Source organism: Hoplias malabaricus, chromosome 18 (genome assembly GCF_029633855.1).
Source record: "Hoplias malabaricus isolate fHopMal1 chromosome 18, fHopMal1.hap1, whole genome shotgun sequence".
In the NCBI taxonomy this organism is placed as follows: Eukaryota; Metazoa; Chordata; class Actinopteri; order Characiformes; family Erythrinidae; genus Hoplias; species Hoplias malabaricus.
The window spans coordinates 29,500,338-29,518,823 of record NC_089817.1 but is presented as its reverse complement, the minus strand read 5'-3'; the positions used below and the strand labels follow the sequence as shown (position 1 = coordinate 29,518,823).

General features: G+C 46.4%; 1 protein-coding gene across 1 annotated transcript in view; it reads right to left on the bottom strand.

Moving 5' to 3' along the window:
• kirrel3a (kirre like nephrin family adhesion molecule 3a) overlaps window positions 1-18,486 on the bottom strand; it is a 190,451-nt gene that overhangs the window by 16,581 nt on the left and 155,384 nt on the right. The window contains exons 6-10 of the mRNA XM_066651440.1: window positions 16,234-16,339; window positions 6,672-6,820; window positions 5,830-5,957; window positions 5,396-5,522; window positions 1,178-1,278 (exon numbers count right to left, since the gene is read on the bottom strand). Of these exons, the coding sequence (XP_066507537.1) occupies window positions 1,178-1,278; window positions 5,396-5,522; window positions 5,830-5,957; window positions 6,672-6,820; window positions 16,234-16,339 (611 nt within the window). The remainder of the gene's footprint in view (window positions 1-1,177; window positions 1,279-5,395; window positions 5,523-5,829; window positions 5,958-6,671; window positions 6,821-16,233; window positions 16,340-18,486) is intronic.

Here is an 18,486-nt window from a genome sequence, read left to right as displayed (position 1 = left end):
CTGAAAAAGGTCTTTAAATGAAATAAAAATTAAAATTTAATAATCAAAATAGTTATTTTAAATATAATAATCCACCAGTCTTTGGACTCTGGGAGGAAACCGGAAACCCACACCAACAGAGGGAGAACACAACACACTCCTCACAGACAGTCACCCGGAGGAAACCCACGCAGACACAGGGAGAACACACCACACTCCTCACAGACAGTCACCCGGAGGAAACCCACGCAGACACAGGGAGAACACACCACACTCCTCACAGACAGTCACCCGGAGGAAACCCACGCAGACACAGGGAGAACACACCACACTCCTCACAGACAGTCACCCGGAGCGAGTCTTGAACCCAAAACTTCCAGGTCCCTGGAGCTGTGTGACTAAGACACTACCTGCTGCAGCACCAATACAAAATTAAATTCCCTTTTTAAGAGACATGTTTATTTCAAATAGCTTCTAAAGCACAATGGAAAAAACAACAAACCTATGTCACGTCCTGGGCCAGTGGTGCTGCATCTGGGAGATGGTTTCTAACCTTTTCAACGTCTGCTTTTCAAATTGCTGCTGTCATCATAATTAGCATTGAATTATTCTCACGACCAGGACATTTACAGTGGTTTAAAAATGTACTGCTATAAAATGTGCATCATTTAAAGACAAGAAAAAGCCACTAGCTGTGTGTGTGTGTGTGTGTGTGTGTGTGTGTGTGTGTGTGTGTGTGTGTGTGATGTATTTGTGCCAAAATAAAATGCTAAACCTCCAAGGTCAGGTTGGTATTGAGTGGTTGAAACTGATTGAAACTCAAGTACAAATCCATCTATATTTTCCTGAAGTAGATGTACTTGAGTAAAATGAACCTAGTTACCGTTCACCTCTGACCTCAGAACTGTAGTGAACATACAACATATACCATCACCCCTTTTATTTTTTTTATATTTTTTAACTTTTATTCTGCAAAACGCTGCCCGTCATTCCGTATCAGTGCCACTGGGAGATTTGGTGGAGGTGTCCTGCAGCTGCTGGCTGTCTGATACTGGAGAGGAGATCCATCTGGTAATGAGCACCGAGCTGCTGGCCGCTGGCCCACTGCCGTATCAATGGCCTGGGTTACGGGGCGAGAGAGGCAGGGGAACAGAGTGAGACAGAGAGAGAGAGAGAAGGGTGAGAGAGGAACACTTACAATGCGATCCGGAGGAGGGGTGCTCCGGATGAAGCACTTGATCTGGCCCTTCTCTCCGTACAGAGCCTGCTGGGTCTGGGTGCTGGAGATAGTAGGAGGGCCTGAAAGAGTGCATGACAATCAGTCAGTCAGTCAGGCGCTCTGTGGCTTCAGCACACACACACACACACACGCCCACACACACCAGCCGCCTATCACACCCCGCACACACACACACGCCGCACACTGGCTGCCTGCAGGGACACAGTACTGACAACAAACATTAAAGACAAGCCTTGAGTTAAGTTCGACTTAGTTCTGTTTGTGTACGTACGCTGCTTTTAAAAGTTCCAGAAGTAAACATTGGCTTGGACTCCATTTTACTTATTTAATGATTACTCACTGACTCTCAGAAGTTACTCACAGGGCAAATAACCCATGCATGGGTCTGAAAGGATGTGGAGATCTATAGGCCCAGGAGAAGACCTGAGAATCGATGATTGCCCCAGAGCCTCAGAAATAACTCAGATCGTGTTTAACATATGACCAACTTTTGAGCCTCAACTTCAGAATTGTGGTTTCCTACCCACCTCCGAATGTTACATAGTGCCGTTTCTGCTGTGCTGAGCCTGGAGTAGCAGCGACAGAGGCTCTATTCTCCCATTTACAGCTCAGTGAAACATCACAATAAGTTTGAAGCTGTATTTTTAAGGTTAAAATCACAACCTAGAGCTGCTTTAAAGATCTGAAGATCCATCAAAGGCCTCCTGTCACATGTGCAATACGTTTACTGTGCACTTTGTAGGTCATGACTGTGGATAAATAAGTGAAATAATATTCCAATCACAACTGACTTCAGAGTTTTCCTGACACGGTTTATGTGTGTGTTTATCATCAGGCAAGGGCAGGATGGTGTTTGTATTTGAGGTGTGTTATTATTAAATGTGTATGTGGCAAAGGGGGGGTGTGTAGTGGGAGAGAAAGAGAGAGAGAGAGAGAGAGAGAGAGAGAGAGAGACAGACAGACAGAGAGATTAAGAGAGATATTGTTTCCATATCTACCCTTTGACTTGATGCTCTGTGCAGCGAATGACAGGCAGTGTTCACCCACACTCCTCTACGGAAAACCGTGAAACACTGTTCATTTACCTCCACACAGCTACACAGACTGGGAAGTGTGGAGTTGTTTTGGGGGCTGGTGAAACTGTTCCATGGCTTTCCAGCCTCATCTGATTCCGGAGGAGAGTTCTCCGGGGTGGGGGTGTGGGGGGCAAACAAATCTGACAGGAGATCACGGCCGTAAATGAGCACTATAATTAGACGGCTTTATCTTACTGCCTCAGCCTAGCACGCTCTCTAACACACAGGGAAAAAGAAGGAGAGCGAGGAAGGAACGCTGGGAAGAGGAAAAAAAAGTGTCTCATATGTCATCCCTGTTCCCACAACACACACTCGGAGAAATCGAGGAGCTGAGTGGATAATGATGCCACTGTATTCTCCAGCTGTACCCTGTGATCGCGGTCTTCGCTGTTATTTAAAAGAGCAAAATATAACAAGCTATATTTATGAACATGATTGTTTATCATTTTTATTATATAAGAGAGGGTTTCAAAACTCCAGGAGCACTGCTGTGTCTGATCCACATGTACCAGCACAGCACACACTAACACACCACAACGAGGAGAACGCTTCACCGTCAAAATCATACCTGCTCTGTGGGGGTCCATGCTCCAAAGAAAAAGGGAGTGAGGAGATGGTTTGGTTACAAAATATCCGCTGTTTATATTTTTAATTTAATATAATTATTAGCGATATAACATTTATTTTGTTGCAAAAGTGTCTTCTTGAAATTAATAAAAGCATTTTTCAGTGTTTTGTTTGTATCGCCAAAAACATCGTTATCACCAAAACGCCCTGAAATATCGTGATATTGTTGTAGGGCCATATCGCCCAACCCCACATCAAATCATTCCTGGTCTCCCTGGTTAATAAACCCCTCCTTGCAAACTTACAGGGGCAGTGACCTGGCAGAAGTGGAGCTAATTATGCGCTGTTTCTGCTCTGCTTCAGCGGGTTGATCCTGTGTTTTAAGCATGTGTTATTCTATGCCGTTGCGTTAATAAGTGCTCCACAGAAAACCAGGCATTGATCGGTGTGAGGTGCAGCTGCCCGTTCAAGCGTTTCCTTCAGCTCCTGCATTATTCGAGGCGTTTAGCGCAGGCAAAGGCAATTATCTGTTTTATTATTTCTCATGAGCGAGTGTAAGGAAAACTAATGTGGTTTATTTGGACTAATTTCTCACTATTAAGTCAGTAATCATATTTTCTTTGCATCCAGATAATCCCTCTAATTTGAGGCTATTTAGGCATTAATGCGTCCCTCAGCCCAGCTTAGCGTTGCGTAAGATTCCGCACAAATATTTGATGAATGTTTTTCAGAATGGTGTGAGATATGATAAAGGGACAAAAGGCTCCAGCCTTTTTTTTTTTATTGTATGGAACTGAACGTCGCTTCAGAGTCACAGAGGAATCAACCCGGCTGGCCCCTGGAACAGCACAGAGGATAAAGAATTCATAACGCATTAAACAGACTTATTGCTTTGCTGAAGAAAGACTGTGTTATTGCAGCGGCTCAAGGGGGTCAAGCCTTTCCATCAAAACCGATAAAATACATGCCCCAGAAGCCTATTTTCCATTGATAGATCTTGGGTTGAATAAGCATTGCCAATAAAACTACATCCTTTAGGCAGGAATGAGGAAATAACAATAGTTTTATCTTCTGGATGGGCATCTTGTAACTATTTGATGCGCCTTGGCTTTTACATTTGGATATTTTTCCTAAACACAGGGGGTTAATTGATGCATTCAGGTTGGTCTGATGACCTTGCATGGGGCTCCTGGCTTTTAACACTAACAATGCTAAATTTGGATCTTATTTATCGTCCCTAGGTTGCCTCAGAAAACGTGGGACTAAAGGCAGCTGCTAGTTAGTAACCTCTACTTTAAGGCAGAGCAGGATGAATCAAAAAACGATGCCTAATTATCTGTGATACTCACTAAATAACTCTCACATCTCAGACTTGATGCAAACTGGCAACCCGAACTAAAAAGACCAACTGACTGGATTTGGCCACCAACATCCGACATCATCTCTCCTCGCCGTCTGACAGACGTCAGCTCGTCATTTGTCACAGTGCAGAGTGTCTACTGCCTCGACGAGTCCCAGAGTCAGCGGTTATACCCATGCAAATAAACACAGGCCCCAAACAGGAAGGAGGATGTCTCCTTTGAGGCCCATTCACACAGTTTGGTGAACTGACGTGATTCTAAGTCTGACGCCTTTAATTCTGAACGCTCTGAAATCGCGGGAAGATGCTGGAACAGGTTGAAGACATGTATTTCTTGAGTGGCAGCAGCAGCGATGATGAATCTATCGTTTTACTGCCACTAAATGACACAGTGGGTTCAGCACCTCATTGTAAGGAACTGTTCTGGGGGAGTCTGAGGCACTGTTTTTGTTTCTCGTACCTCTAATTAAATAAAGCATTATTTCCTTTAACCTCCGCGTTTCATATTGTGTCGTTGTTCTATGAGATTTCACCTTCTGCTGCAAACAGGACAGTCTCCTTCATTCATTGAAGACCGCTGTGTTGTTTAGCTTTTCTTCTTTTGTGTCTATTTCCTTTTCTCGGTATGGGTTTCTTCACAGCACCACTTCCATCTATCTATCCAAGTAGCCTTAGATAGGAGACCTCCTAGGGAAGTTTGGGAGGGGCTTATGGATGGGGTATTGGAAGGGCCAACAGGGGGCGCTGTCCCTGTGGTCTGTGTGGATCCCAATGCTTGGGACGTGGCTCCCGACTCTCTCTGGGGTCAACTACTAGAAAAGAGTCGGAGGGTGTGACCCTAATGTCCGGCTAAATCTGCCACTGTGGTCACTCAGGTCTCCTAGTCATTCCCATATTGGAATAAACCAGCTCAGTCACTCCTTTCTCCCTCATAGATGATGTGTGGTGAGTGTAGCTGCTCCAGGTGGACATTGCTGGACATTGCAGGACGTTCAGGCGACTCCCTAATGTCCAGAAGAGTATAAAGCACTTAGTGGGCCTTGAAACGGAGTGTAGAAGTGTAGCTCTTATACAATGTCACACATGAGAAATATCAGCTAACGTCCCCCACACTTCCCTTTAAAATACAAGCACAGCTTTAACAAATCCACTGTGATGATCAAGTGCTTTTACCGTTCACAGTGAGGGTCACCTCCTTCTCGCCGACACCGACCCGAGGAACCACAGCTCGACAAACGTATTTCCCAGCATCCTCCTGTTTCACCACCTTCAGGGTCAGCGTGTTCTCGTTGCTAAGCACCTGCGTGGCAAAACAAAGACAGATTGTGCGATATTTATTTTTACACATCATTAAGATTCCTCCCGTCTTTTTCTCACGCATTGTATCCTGTGGTTATTGGTGGCTAATGCAAACGGACAGCTGCGCAGTGGACCTGGAATATCCACAGACATACGCTGCTAAATCTGCTGTTGCATGACAGAAAAGAGGAAGAGAAAGCACAGGAGGTATAGAAAATAGAGGCCGTAACACATCTCTGAACTCCCTAATTGCTGAGAACATGTCAAACGCTCATGACATGATGAGATTTAATGAAACTAATCCCTACCACTCCGTGTCCTCGTTTCATCCACACGATGGTGAGGGAGGGGTTTCCTGTCCAGGCGCAGGTAAACACAGCGTCCGAGCCCAGATCCACCTGCAGCGACTGCGGCTCCGCAGCCAGACGAGGCCCGACTGCATCAACAGACAACAAATAAAGCAAGAATCACTCTAATAATCAATGTAATAAATCAAAGGGTTATAATTGTGCAATGGAAAAAATCACAAATTCAAAAGAGTGTGTGGTCCAGGACTAGGCTTAATCCCTGACTGGGGAACCACAGCTTAATGTCTAAGTGCTAAATCTCATAATACACACTCGTATTTGATTTCCGACCCTGCGTTACATGCTTTCTATTAAACCTAGATAGTAGATTTTGGCCTTTCGTTAAGTCGTATTGTTACCATCAAAATACAGCTTCAGAATCACTTTTGTGTGACACTCCACTGAGTTGTAACAAGGAGCATGAAGCTTCTGTTGTTGCTGCTCCAGGTTCAGCACTTCAGAAACTGCACTATGTATTAATAACTCTTGATTTCATAGCAGTGCTGTAAGAGCGAGAACACTCTACATCTGTAGGGGGAGCCCAGGAGCATGAATACTAAATCTTTCCTTTACTTTAAGTAATTCCTGAAACTGTAGCAGCATACAACAAAATGGTGGAATACAGTGGAGGGTTCAGAGAGCTACATACCACCTGCGGAAACTGCATTAGGGGAAATGTGGGGGAAATGTCTAACGTAGAAGTAAAAAGGTCATTGGTCTAGCTATGAATCATTTATTAAGGATATTCACTTAAAAGCTAGAGATATTGAAGGATGAAGGAAGGCCACTGAAGAGAAACTCACAGTAGACGTCCACGTTGCGGCTGATGTTGGTGCTGCCCAGGGCATTGGTCACCTCACAGGAGACGGGTTCAGTGAAGAAGGAGTGGTCCACCACCACCTCGTAGCTGTCTCCCTGCACCTCTCTTATCGCACTGCCGCCTTTCGCCCACCTAGAAGAGAAAGAGAAGGTGGAGAGGGAGGGAAGACATGAGCTCTGGAAGCTTGGCATACACTCTCTCTCTCTCTCTCTCTGAGCGAAAGCCGAAGCCCCTTCTCTACGTGTGGAGCTCTGGAGATGAAAGGCTCTGGGGAAGATGCTTTTCTTCGCAGGCAAATCATTGTGATCGTCTCTTATTTGCATGGTGCTCCTGAACAACAAAAGCAACATCGGAGGTGTCTAATGTAATTTTCGCGACGAGATTTTTTTTTTCTGCTGCCTTTTCATTTTCTTGCCATCACCGAGGCATGTCTCATGGAGGAGAGGAAGGAAAGAACACCCATTACGATACGAGGTTTTCACGCTACGTCTCGGTGTCGTTTGATGCCGCCGTCATTATGTGGACGTATAAATTGGAGTGTAAAAAAAAAAAAGAAAAAGAAAATAGGACCCACAGCCACAGGCTTAAAGCCCAGTCCCAGAAAGCGAGCAGCAACAGACAGACCATTGTTTGTGTGTGTTTCCGAGAGAAGAAAAAAGCACAAATGGATCCCGTGTTCAGACGATGAAATGAATGTGGAGATTCAATTATTTTCCATGTATCTGATGTGCTCTCGGCCTGTGGGATCAAACCGCAGCCTCTTTAGTATGTCGGGTGCATGAGCCCCTATCCAATCAAAGAGAAGGAGAAAGATTATCACGTGGAGCTAATTTCGCTTCTTAATCAAAGCTGGATGAAAGAAGGTCTTTTCCAAAAAAATTTAAAAAATGAATAAAATTAACATCATGCAGCAGAAGCAAGGCGAAGGAACCAAGAACTCACACTAGGGTTCTAACCAGAGTCCGGGACCATACACAGGGTTCTAACAGTGTCCAAGGAGGGTTTAGTCTTGAGCTTTGCTTCTTCCGCTTGTTTGGAGGGAGGGTCCTCAGGTGGGTGAGGACTTTGACTAGACCTTGTTGGAGGAGTCCTAGTCTAAGCCCTTGTCTTGGTTTCTCTTGCGTTTCTTTTGAGTCTCGGTTCCTCTCAGGGCCTGGTTACATCTGGAGTAATAGTATCTGGATGTGGACCGAATTCTGTTTACACTTGTCATTAAAACGCATCTCCAGTCTGATCTGATTAGATCTGATTAGTGCATTATATTTCTATGTATTATATGCTCTCAAACCTTGGCAAATGGCAAATTATGTTCAAAAAGGCAAAAAAAAAATAAAAAAAAATAAAAAAAATAAAAAGGCAGGGAGTCATCTGTATCCTCGGACAACTCTCCAGAGGAATGATTTGGCTGGGTCAAGACTGGTGGGAAAGAATTTTATCCGTCTACGAATCCAGAATTCATGCTATTACTTCGCATACGACAACATCTTGAAAGACGTGTTTCTACTGGCGTAACTCTGTCGTAAAACAGAGAATGAATTTGGTTTAAAATCCACCCCTGACCACATCAGAATGTGGTTGGAGTGATCCGATCAGAATCCAATCACACTGCACCTTGGAGGGTGACTGCCTGTGAGGAGTGTGGTATGTTCTCCCTGTGTCTGCGTGGGTTTCCTCCGGGTGACTGTCTGTGAGGAGTGTGGTGTGTTCTCCCTGTGTCTGCGTGGGTTTCCTCCGGGTGACTGTCTGTGAGGAGTGTGGTGGGTTCTCTCTGTGTCTGCGTGGGTTTCCTCCGGGTGACTGTCTGTGAGGAGTGTGGTGTGTTGTCCCTGTGTCTGCGTGGGTTTCCTCCGGGTGCTGCGGTTTCCTCCCACAGTCCAAAAACACACGGTGGTAGGTGGTTTGGTGACTCAAAAGTGTCCATAGGAGTGTGTGAGTGAATGCATAAATGTGTGTGTTGCTTGATACAAATAAACCAAAGCTGAAAGGTCGCAGAAAGAGATTCCTAGAGATTCCCAAAGAAAAGAAACACGAGGGATGGTAAAAGGACACTGATGATGATCACCCCACACATTTGAACTCATTTTCAAATCAAAGGGCTCCGATTTTAAGGCAGGGATTTACTTCATCTCGTCAGGAGAATTCAATTTCATCATATCAACATAAGCTGTTTATGATGTTATTGTAAACCATCCTGTCAGCGCTGGGAAAGGGGAAAAATGTGGCCAAGCGATTACACGGATTTCTGACACTGAAATGCATTGCTGCCTTCCTTTAATTGAATCCGACCCAGAGCGCTATGAGAAATCAGAGAATGCGCTTCCTGATAGGCGTGTCCGCTTTAGACGATCTGCTCGGCTTTTTATGTGCAAAGAACTGCAAAAGTATGTGGGCCAAATTTCTTCGTCTTTTGAAGGAGACAGGCCTCGCACTCGACAACTCCATCTCGAGAGAGAGAGAGAGAGAGAGAGAGAGAGAGAGAGAGAGAGAGAGAGATGTAAACAGAGCTTCATCACTCAGAACCCACTCAGAACTCATTGGCCCTCAGTGAGGGTGTCAATCTCAGGCGCTAAGACAAGGACGAGCGCAAAGGAACGCTGTAATTCAGAATCCAATAAAGCTTTTAGTCGTCGCTCTCGAGCTCGGGAAGCGGAGGAACAGTGCAAATGAACGTCTGTCGCGCATCCTCTCGGAAAAGCGCCGCTGAATTATTCAGCGGCGATTGTATATCCATGTGAGAGAGCGCTTTGAACGACGCAACTCGACATAACCGCCGCGGAAAAGAAATCATTTTGGCGTTTTAAGATATTGATGGCTGCTGTCTGCCGCGGCGTCTGGGAAACGAAAATGCAGGGTGGCACATGCTCTCTCCCTGAGGAATCTCCCCTTCCCCCGCTCAACCGAGCCCCCCCCCCACCAGCCCCAGCCCCAGCCCCAATGCCAAAACAAACAGTCAGCCGAGAAGAGCGTGATGCCCACTGACGGCGGTGCATTAAAGCCACATGTTCGCATCAAACCCGACGCGGAGCCCAGCCGAACGTGCACAGCTTCTTCTCCTCCTCCTCCGTAGCACTTGTGAAGTGAGGAAAAGCAGAGATGACAAACCTGCCTCCAAACAAAGGCTCCACCACCAGCTGTGACAAGAAAGTCCTGGAGGGATCTGAGGCAGAACAGCGCTCACGTCTGACTCACCCTCTACCTACGGCCCACTTTCAACTCCGCGGCTCCGGCTCCGAGGGCAACAGCGGTGCGCTAAAGTTTTGCGTATTTTACATTTCTCCATTCAACTTGGAACTCAAAATGCTCCATTCACTATTTAACTCATGTGGGACAGTAAACACACACACACACACACACACACACACACACACAACAGAAGTGCACTCAGAGTAGTAGTGGGTTTCAGCGGCTGAGGAACTGTTAGGTGCGCTGCTCGAGGGCACCTCAGCTGTGGATGTTGAGGGAGGAGACAGTGCTGTACCCTCAGTCCCACTGCCACGAGTTTTCTTACCATTGGAGAGAACTGAACCAGAAACAAATTCAGATTCAAAATGTAGTCTTTACTGTAATTGGCTCTGGCTCTAATTCTTCTTTTTTTTTTCAAATTCTGGCTCTAACCCAAAATTATGTCGGCTTTATTTTTGGTCTTTCATTCATTTATTCATTCAATCACTTGATCCTCACCAGGTCACAGTGGATCCACAGCATCGGCTGCCAGCCAAGAACACGCTCTGGACCAGACATCAATCCATCACAGGTGCATCACACACACACTCACCCAGTCACTCACACACTCACACACACACACCTGTGGACAGTTTCACACACTCACCCAGTCAATCACACACTCACCCAGTCACTCACACACACACACACACAACTGTGGACAGTTTCACACACTCACCCAGTCACTCACACACTCACCCAGTCACTCACACACACACACCTGTGGACAGTTTCACACACTCACCCGGTCACTCACACACTCACCCAGTCACTCACACACACACACCTGTGGACAGTTTCACACACTCACCCGGTCACTCACACACTCACCCAGTCACTCACACACACACACCTGTGGACAGTTTCACACACTCACCCAGTCACTCACACACTCACCCAGTCACTCACACACTCACACACACAACTGTGGACAGTTTCACACACTCACCCAGTCACTCACACACTCACACACACACACCTGTGGACAGTTTCACACACTCACCCGGTCACTCACACACTCACACACACAACTGTGGACAGTTTCACACACTCACCCAGTCACTCACACACTCACACACACACACCTGTGGACAGTTTCACACACTCACCCAGTCACTCACACACTCACACACACACACCTGTGGACAGTTTCACACACTCACCCAGTCACTCACACACACACACACACAACTGTGGACAGTTTCACACACTCACCCAGTCACTCACACACTCACACACACACACCTGTGGACAGTTTCACACACTCACCCAGTCACTCACACACACACACACACAACTGTGGACAGTTTCACACACTCACCCAGTCACTCACACACTCACACACACACACCTGTGGACAGTTTCACACACTCACCCAGTCACTCACACACACACACACACAACTGTGGACAGTTTCACACACTCACCCAGTCACTCACACACACACACCTGTGGACAGTTTCACACACTCACCCGGTCACTCACACACTCACCCAGTCACTCACACACACACACACACAACTGTGGACAGTTTCACACACTCACCTGGTCACTCACACACTCACCCAGTCACTCACACACACACACCTGTGGACAGTTTCACACACTCACCCAGTCACTCACACACTCACCCAGTCACTCACACACACACACCTGTGGACAGTTTCACACACTCACCCGGTCACTCACACACTCACCCAGTCACTCACACACACACACCTGTGGACAGTTTCACACACTCACCCGGTCACTCACACACTCACCCAGTCACTCACACACACACACCTGTGGACAGTTTCACACACTCACCCAGTCACTCACACACTCACCCAGTCACTCACACACTCACACACACAACTGTGGACAGTTTCACACACTCACCCAGTCACTCACACACTCACACACACACACCTGTGGACAGTTTCACACACTCACCCGGTCACTCACACACTCACACACACAACTGTGGACAGTTTCACACACTCACCCAGTCACTCACACACTCACACACACACACCTGTGGACAGTTTCACACACTCACCCAGTCACTCACACACACCTGTGGACAGTTTCACACACTCACCCAGTCACTCACACACACACACACACAACTGTGGACAGTTTCACACACTCACCCAGTCACTCACACACTCACACACACACACCTGTGGACAGTTTCACACACTCACCCAGTCACTCACACACACACACACACAACTGTGGACAGTTTCACACACTCACCCAGTCACTCACACACTCACACACACACACCTGTGGACAGTTTCACACACTCACCCAGTCACTCACACACACACACACACAACTGTGGACAGTTTCACACACTCACCCAGTCACTCACACACACACACCTGTGGACAGTTTCACACACTCACCCGGTCACTCACACACTCACCCAGTCACTCACACACACACACACACAACTGTGGACAGTTTCACACACTCACCTGGTCACTCACACACTCACCCAGTCACTCACACACTCACACACACACAACTGTGGACAGTTTCACACATTCACCCAGTCACTCACACACACAACTGTGGACAGTTTCACACACTCACCCAGTCACTCACACCTGAGCTGATTCACCTACTGACGTGCGTTTGGACTGTGGGAATAAACCTGGAGGAAACCCACACTGACACAGGGGGAACACGCCACACTCCTCACAGACGGTGACCCGAGGGGAGAACTGAACCCAGGACCCCGAGGCCACGGAACTGCGTCACAGTGACCCCACCGTCAAAAACTTTCCTCCAGATTTATAAAATGATCTATTAATAATAATATATATATATTTCAATTGAAATAGCTCTCGGTCGCCCACTAACTGCTCCCGCTCCACCGAGCCCAGCTGGACATGGAGTCAAAACGGCAGATTATGTCACAAACGGTTCCACTGTTACTTCCCCTCTCCCCTGCTCCGGCTCGGGCGCTTTATTTGCCTTTTTACTGAATCCCACTGCATTGTTGAAGAGAGCTTTCATTTCAAGGTGTGGGACCAAGGTTAAACCTCAAAAAAAAAAGGCCCAAAAGCCAAAGAAAAGTCTTTAAATTGAAAAAAGGGCCTTTGTCGCTGCACATTTGCCCCACACTACATCACAATTTCACACCCAGGTTTGGTCTCACTCTCTCACTCTCTCTCTGTCTCTCCTGCTCTCTCTCTCTCTCCCTCTCTGTCTCTCTCCCTCCCTCTCTCTCTCTTGCTCTCTCTCTGTCTCTCTCTCTCTCTATGTCTCTTTCTCTGTGTCTCGCTTGCTCTCTCTGTCTCTCTATTGCTGTCTCTCTCTGTCCTGCTCTCTCTTGCGCTCTCTCTCTCTCTCTCTCTCTCTCTTGCTCTCTCTCTCTCTCTCCCTCCCTCTCTCTCTCTTGCTCTCTTTCTGTCTCTCTCCCTCCCTCTGTCTCTCTCTCTCTCTATGTCTCTTTCTCTGTGTCTCGCTTGCTCTCTCTGTCTCTCTATTGCTGTCTCTCTCTGTCCTGCTCTCTCTTGCGCTCTCTCTCTCTCTCTCTTGCTCTCTCTCTCTCTCTCTCTTGCTCTCTCTCTCTTGCTTTCTCTCTCTCTCTCTCTCTCTTGCTCTCTCTCTCTCTCTTGCTCTTGCTCTCTCTCTTGCTCTTGCTCTCTCTCTCTCTCTCTCTCTTGCTTGCTTTCTCTCTCTCTTGCTCTCTCTCTCTTGCTTTCTCTCTCTCTCTCTCTTGCTCTTGCTCTCTCTCTCTCTCTCTTTCTTGCTCTCTCTCTCTCTCTTGCTCTCTCTCTCTCTTGCTTTCTCTCTCTCTCTCTCTCTCTCTCTTGCTCTTGCTCTCTCTCTCTCTCTCTTTCTTGCTCTTGCTCTCTCTCTCTCTCTCTCTCTTTCTTGCTCTCTCTCTCTCTCTTGCTCTCTCTCTCTCTCTCTCTCTTGCTTTCTCTCTCTCTCTCTCTCTCTCTCTCTTTCTTGCTCTCTCTCTCTCTCTCTTTCTCTCTCTCTCTCTCTCTCGGATGGCTGCCAGGTTGTGGAACCGAATCCACTTTGCCTTCATCATGAACCTAATCTAATCCCCTGCCTACTCACTGCTGCTTCCACACCACAACGTCACCGCCGTCGCCGCCAAGGCCTGCTATTAGTGTCGGACGAATGCAGCGAAGAGGGCAGCGCTACTTCTCATAATCAAGATAAAACAAAGCTAATCTGTCTCTAAACAGAGTGAGATCAGCTTTTGTTCTGACACACACACACACACACACACGAGGCATAATGTGGGACGCTGACGCGCGTCTCGGAAGACACTCGTCTCTTAAGCGAACTCAAATATTCATGTAAACAAAAAATGTGCATGAATACGATACTGGGGCACGAACAAAATCCTTCCTCTTGTTTTGACTTCCACAGTCTAATCCCCTTTGAACACGGGTATAACGCCCCTGAGGCATTCCTCCTGCCATCAATAATTAATTTTTTCTTATTGTCATAATTAAACGGAGGGAGTCAGTTATTATTAACACCACACTTCCGCGGCATGAGAATTACTCTGGAACACGCTGCAGCCAGCACCGAGCGCTCGGATCCAGAGGAGGTCCCAGATCCAAAACTGCTGGGGGATGGTTTGTGAAGTGTGTGTGAAAACACAAAGCTGTGGTCACTATTCATTTTCTCCCCTGAACCTCGTTTTATGTTTGGTTTTGGTCTTGTGTCCCTCATTAGTCCCATATTATGAATAACATCATTTGTTCAGTGTATGTTCACATTAATGTGGGGATCTGGAGCCCTCCAACACACACACTGTGAAACAAGACCAACCAGTCCATTTCCTGTGCGCTGACCGTCAGAAACCATGGGATAAAACGAGCCGTTCTGATTCCAATTCGATTCTGACGTCAAGTGCAGAGTTTAGAATAGCCCTGCCCCCTCGTCTGAGTCCCTCCAATCACGATGCAGGACCAGTGTTTATGTGAGAGCGCTCACAACTGAGTAAAAACGGAGAAAACAAGAACAAAAAAGGAAGAGAATTGAGCGAAAACAGCTAAAAACCAGAGCTCCTCGCTCCTCACTGCTGTGCGCTCGGGGGCGGGGCGAAGAGCGAGCGGCTCGTTATCATTTAAAGGAACAGGCGCTGAAAGCGGGGCTGTGTAGACAGAGGGAGAACGCTGCTGTGGGACTGTATTAAATGTGGAGCAGGTTTCTGGCTGTGGTTTTATAAACCACCAGTGGCTCCTCATCTTCAGTCGAGCTGCAGCACAACAGAAGGATCTCAGCTCACACTCAGGAGGCTGCTAGGGCTTGGAGGGCCTTGCGGTGTCTGTTTATGATTGGTGGGCTTTTCCTGGGCCGGGCTGGTGGGCCCTGGTGTGTGTCAGGCCCCCTCTCGCGCCTCTTTCATTAATAATCAATGCCCTGCAGCTGACGGTTCAGGTGAGTTTGACTCAGATCAAAACTTAAACCTTCCCAGCCCCAGCGTGACTGCCGATGACGAGGGAGCCAGACAAACACACACACACACACACACACACACACATAGAGAATACAAAAAAAGCATAAAATATGTAGTAATCAATAAAACAATGCAGTGTTTTTTGCCTGTTTTTAAGTGAAGAAGGGAGACAAGGGATACACAGGAAAGACAAAGAATAGGAAGCAAAACAAAGAATGAGGGAGAGAGAGAAAGAAGGATAATAGAAAAACAGGAGGAAGAAGGTTTTGTGTTTTATTGTAAATCTCATTTCATTCAGTCCATTTCTAAGAGTTCGGACACTGACGTCTGTTTCCACGCATCTGTTTATCTTTCGTGAAGTTTCTATTGTTTATTGTTAGTGTTGTTATTGTTCTGACGTCTTCCTTTTTTAACCCCTTCACAGCTGACTAGGAACTGTTGACTGTGCCGCGTTCCCTTCCTGAAGGAGCTGTAAAATCCTGTCCATTGTTTCAGTTGACGACTCTTTTGTGGGGCGTTGTTTTCTTTCAATTAGCCAAATCCAGCAGCTCGTTAGAGCCTGTTAGCACTTCTTCATAACGGAAGACTCGTTTGCATTTTCACATTTACGCTGGTATTTATTTTAGATGCAAATTACAAGGTGATTCCGTCATTTATTTCCTCGACTCAATCTGGAAAAAATACACCATTAATGAACATAACTGGGTTTAATTAGTTTGATGCTTGTTTTTTAACGAAGCCAGAAACATTCAGCCATTAAACTAAAAGAATTGCTTCATTTATTAAACAAAGCATGTTTTATTCCTGATCTGTTTGTCCTCTGTGAAGCAGAAACGTCTCTGATGTGCTGATCCCAGCCCAGTTCACTGAGGGAGTGTAGAGTGTGATAAACACTGACCTGTAGTGAGTGACCGGGGGGTTGGCTTTGGCCGAGCAGTGGAACTTGACCAGGTTTCCTTCCAGAATCGGCTGCGGCTCCACGGAGAGGTTGACCAGAGGCAAGTCTGTATTACACACACACACACACACACACACACACGCACACATACATACAGAGAGAATGAGAGATAACTGGTCAGCTTTAAACACACAAACAAGACCACACACACACACACAGATACAGACACACACAGATACAGACACACACACACAGATACAGACACACACACACACACACACACACACACACACACACACACACACAGATACAGACACACACACACACACACACAGACACACACACACAGACACACACAGATACAGACACACACACACACAGATACAGACACACACACACACACACACACACACACACAGACACACACACACACAGACACAAACACAAACACACACAGCCATACAGACACACACAGATACAAACACACACACACACACAGACACACACAAACACACAGACACACACAGATACAAACACACACACACACACAGACACACACACACACAGACACAAACACAAACACACACAGACATACACACACACACACAGACACAGACACAGACACACACACACACACACACACACACAGACATACACACACACACACAGACACAGACACAGACACACACACACACACACACACACACACACACAGAGAATGAGAGATAACTGGTCAGCTTTAAACACACAAACAAGACCACACACACACACACACACACAGAGCCCTGAGAGGCTGCTCTCACACGCCCGCTAATGAAAGATTCATCAGAAATGTTCTTTGGAGATAAAAGAACCAAAAAAAAGCAACACACACAAACAATGAAGGAGAAAACAGAAAAGCAGAAAGGACTTGATAATTAATTTTCTCTGTAATGGGAGCCACATTGCATTAAGATTAATTGGACTTGTGGCTTGCCTGCTAATTGCTGAATTAGAATTTAAATAACTTTTAAAATTGCCTGTGATTAAAGAGAGTGCTTGTAGAAGTAACAAACACATTGATTACACAAATTAAACAAACAGAGTCTAAATTTACCTTAAGCAAGCGGGATATTTACTGCTGGGCCTTTTTTCTTTTTTTTTTTTTTTTCTCTTTTTTACTGAGGTGTTTTCAGCCGGTTTCATTTGCGTCTCGCAGCGGAGCTCGGCTGAATAAACCACACCATATGTCAATTACGTTCCACTAGCAACATCTACAGAGAGGGAGGGAGGGGGAGGAGGGGGAGGAGGGAAGCAGATGAATGTGGAGTAATGTCTCTATAAATCTGTCGCTGTGAACCCTCGTGAAGTCTAATAAAGCTGTCAAAGTGTGGGAAAAGCAGGCGAAAGCGGTGGTACGGCTTGTTTTTGTTAGCACAGGTGTGTCATTCTGTGTGTGCGCGAGGGGCATAAGGCACATCCTGCCAAAGACATTGACGTGAGAACAGATCCATCAATGTGTAAAATGGCCTGGCGTCGATCATAAATTTTGGCGCGAAAAGAAAACCGAGACCGAGCCGCGGCATAAAACATCCCAATAAAGTCGAGAGCAGTGACTGAAAAGAAAGAAGAAAAAAAATGAGACGTCATGACCTAAGACACTCATAATCACAGATCTGGATGAAAGAGTGTTTTCACGTTCAGTATTACGTTCGGTTCTGAGTCAGGCGGCACGTAAACAGCCAATCGGAAACCGGGTTTGGGGAACAAGGCTGCTTATTGGCTCACGGGGGAAGCGAGCAAGAAAGCACAGCCCCTAGAAGTTGGAGGTTTTAAACCATTTAAAGTGGACATTATGAAAAATCACATTCATTTCCGGATCTGGAGGCCACCAACTAACACACTGTGAAACTTTACTCTACTTTACTTTACTCTGTTCAGAATTATTGTGCGATTCGATCTTCCATTAGAGAGCCATTATGATGCATTATGGTCTCTCAGCCAATCACAGATTGGAATGAAAGAGTGTTTTCACGTTCGGTATTACGTTCGGTTCTGAGTCAGATTGCACGTAAACAGCCAATCGGAAACAGGGTTTGGGGAACAAGGCTGCTTATTGGCTCACGGGAGAAGCGAATAGGAAATCACAGCCTCTAGAGGTTGGAGGTTTTAAACCACTTAAAGCGGACGTTATGAAAAATAACGTCCATTCATTTCGGGATCTGGAGGCCACAAACTAACACACTGTGAAACAAGACCTGGCATTACTTTACT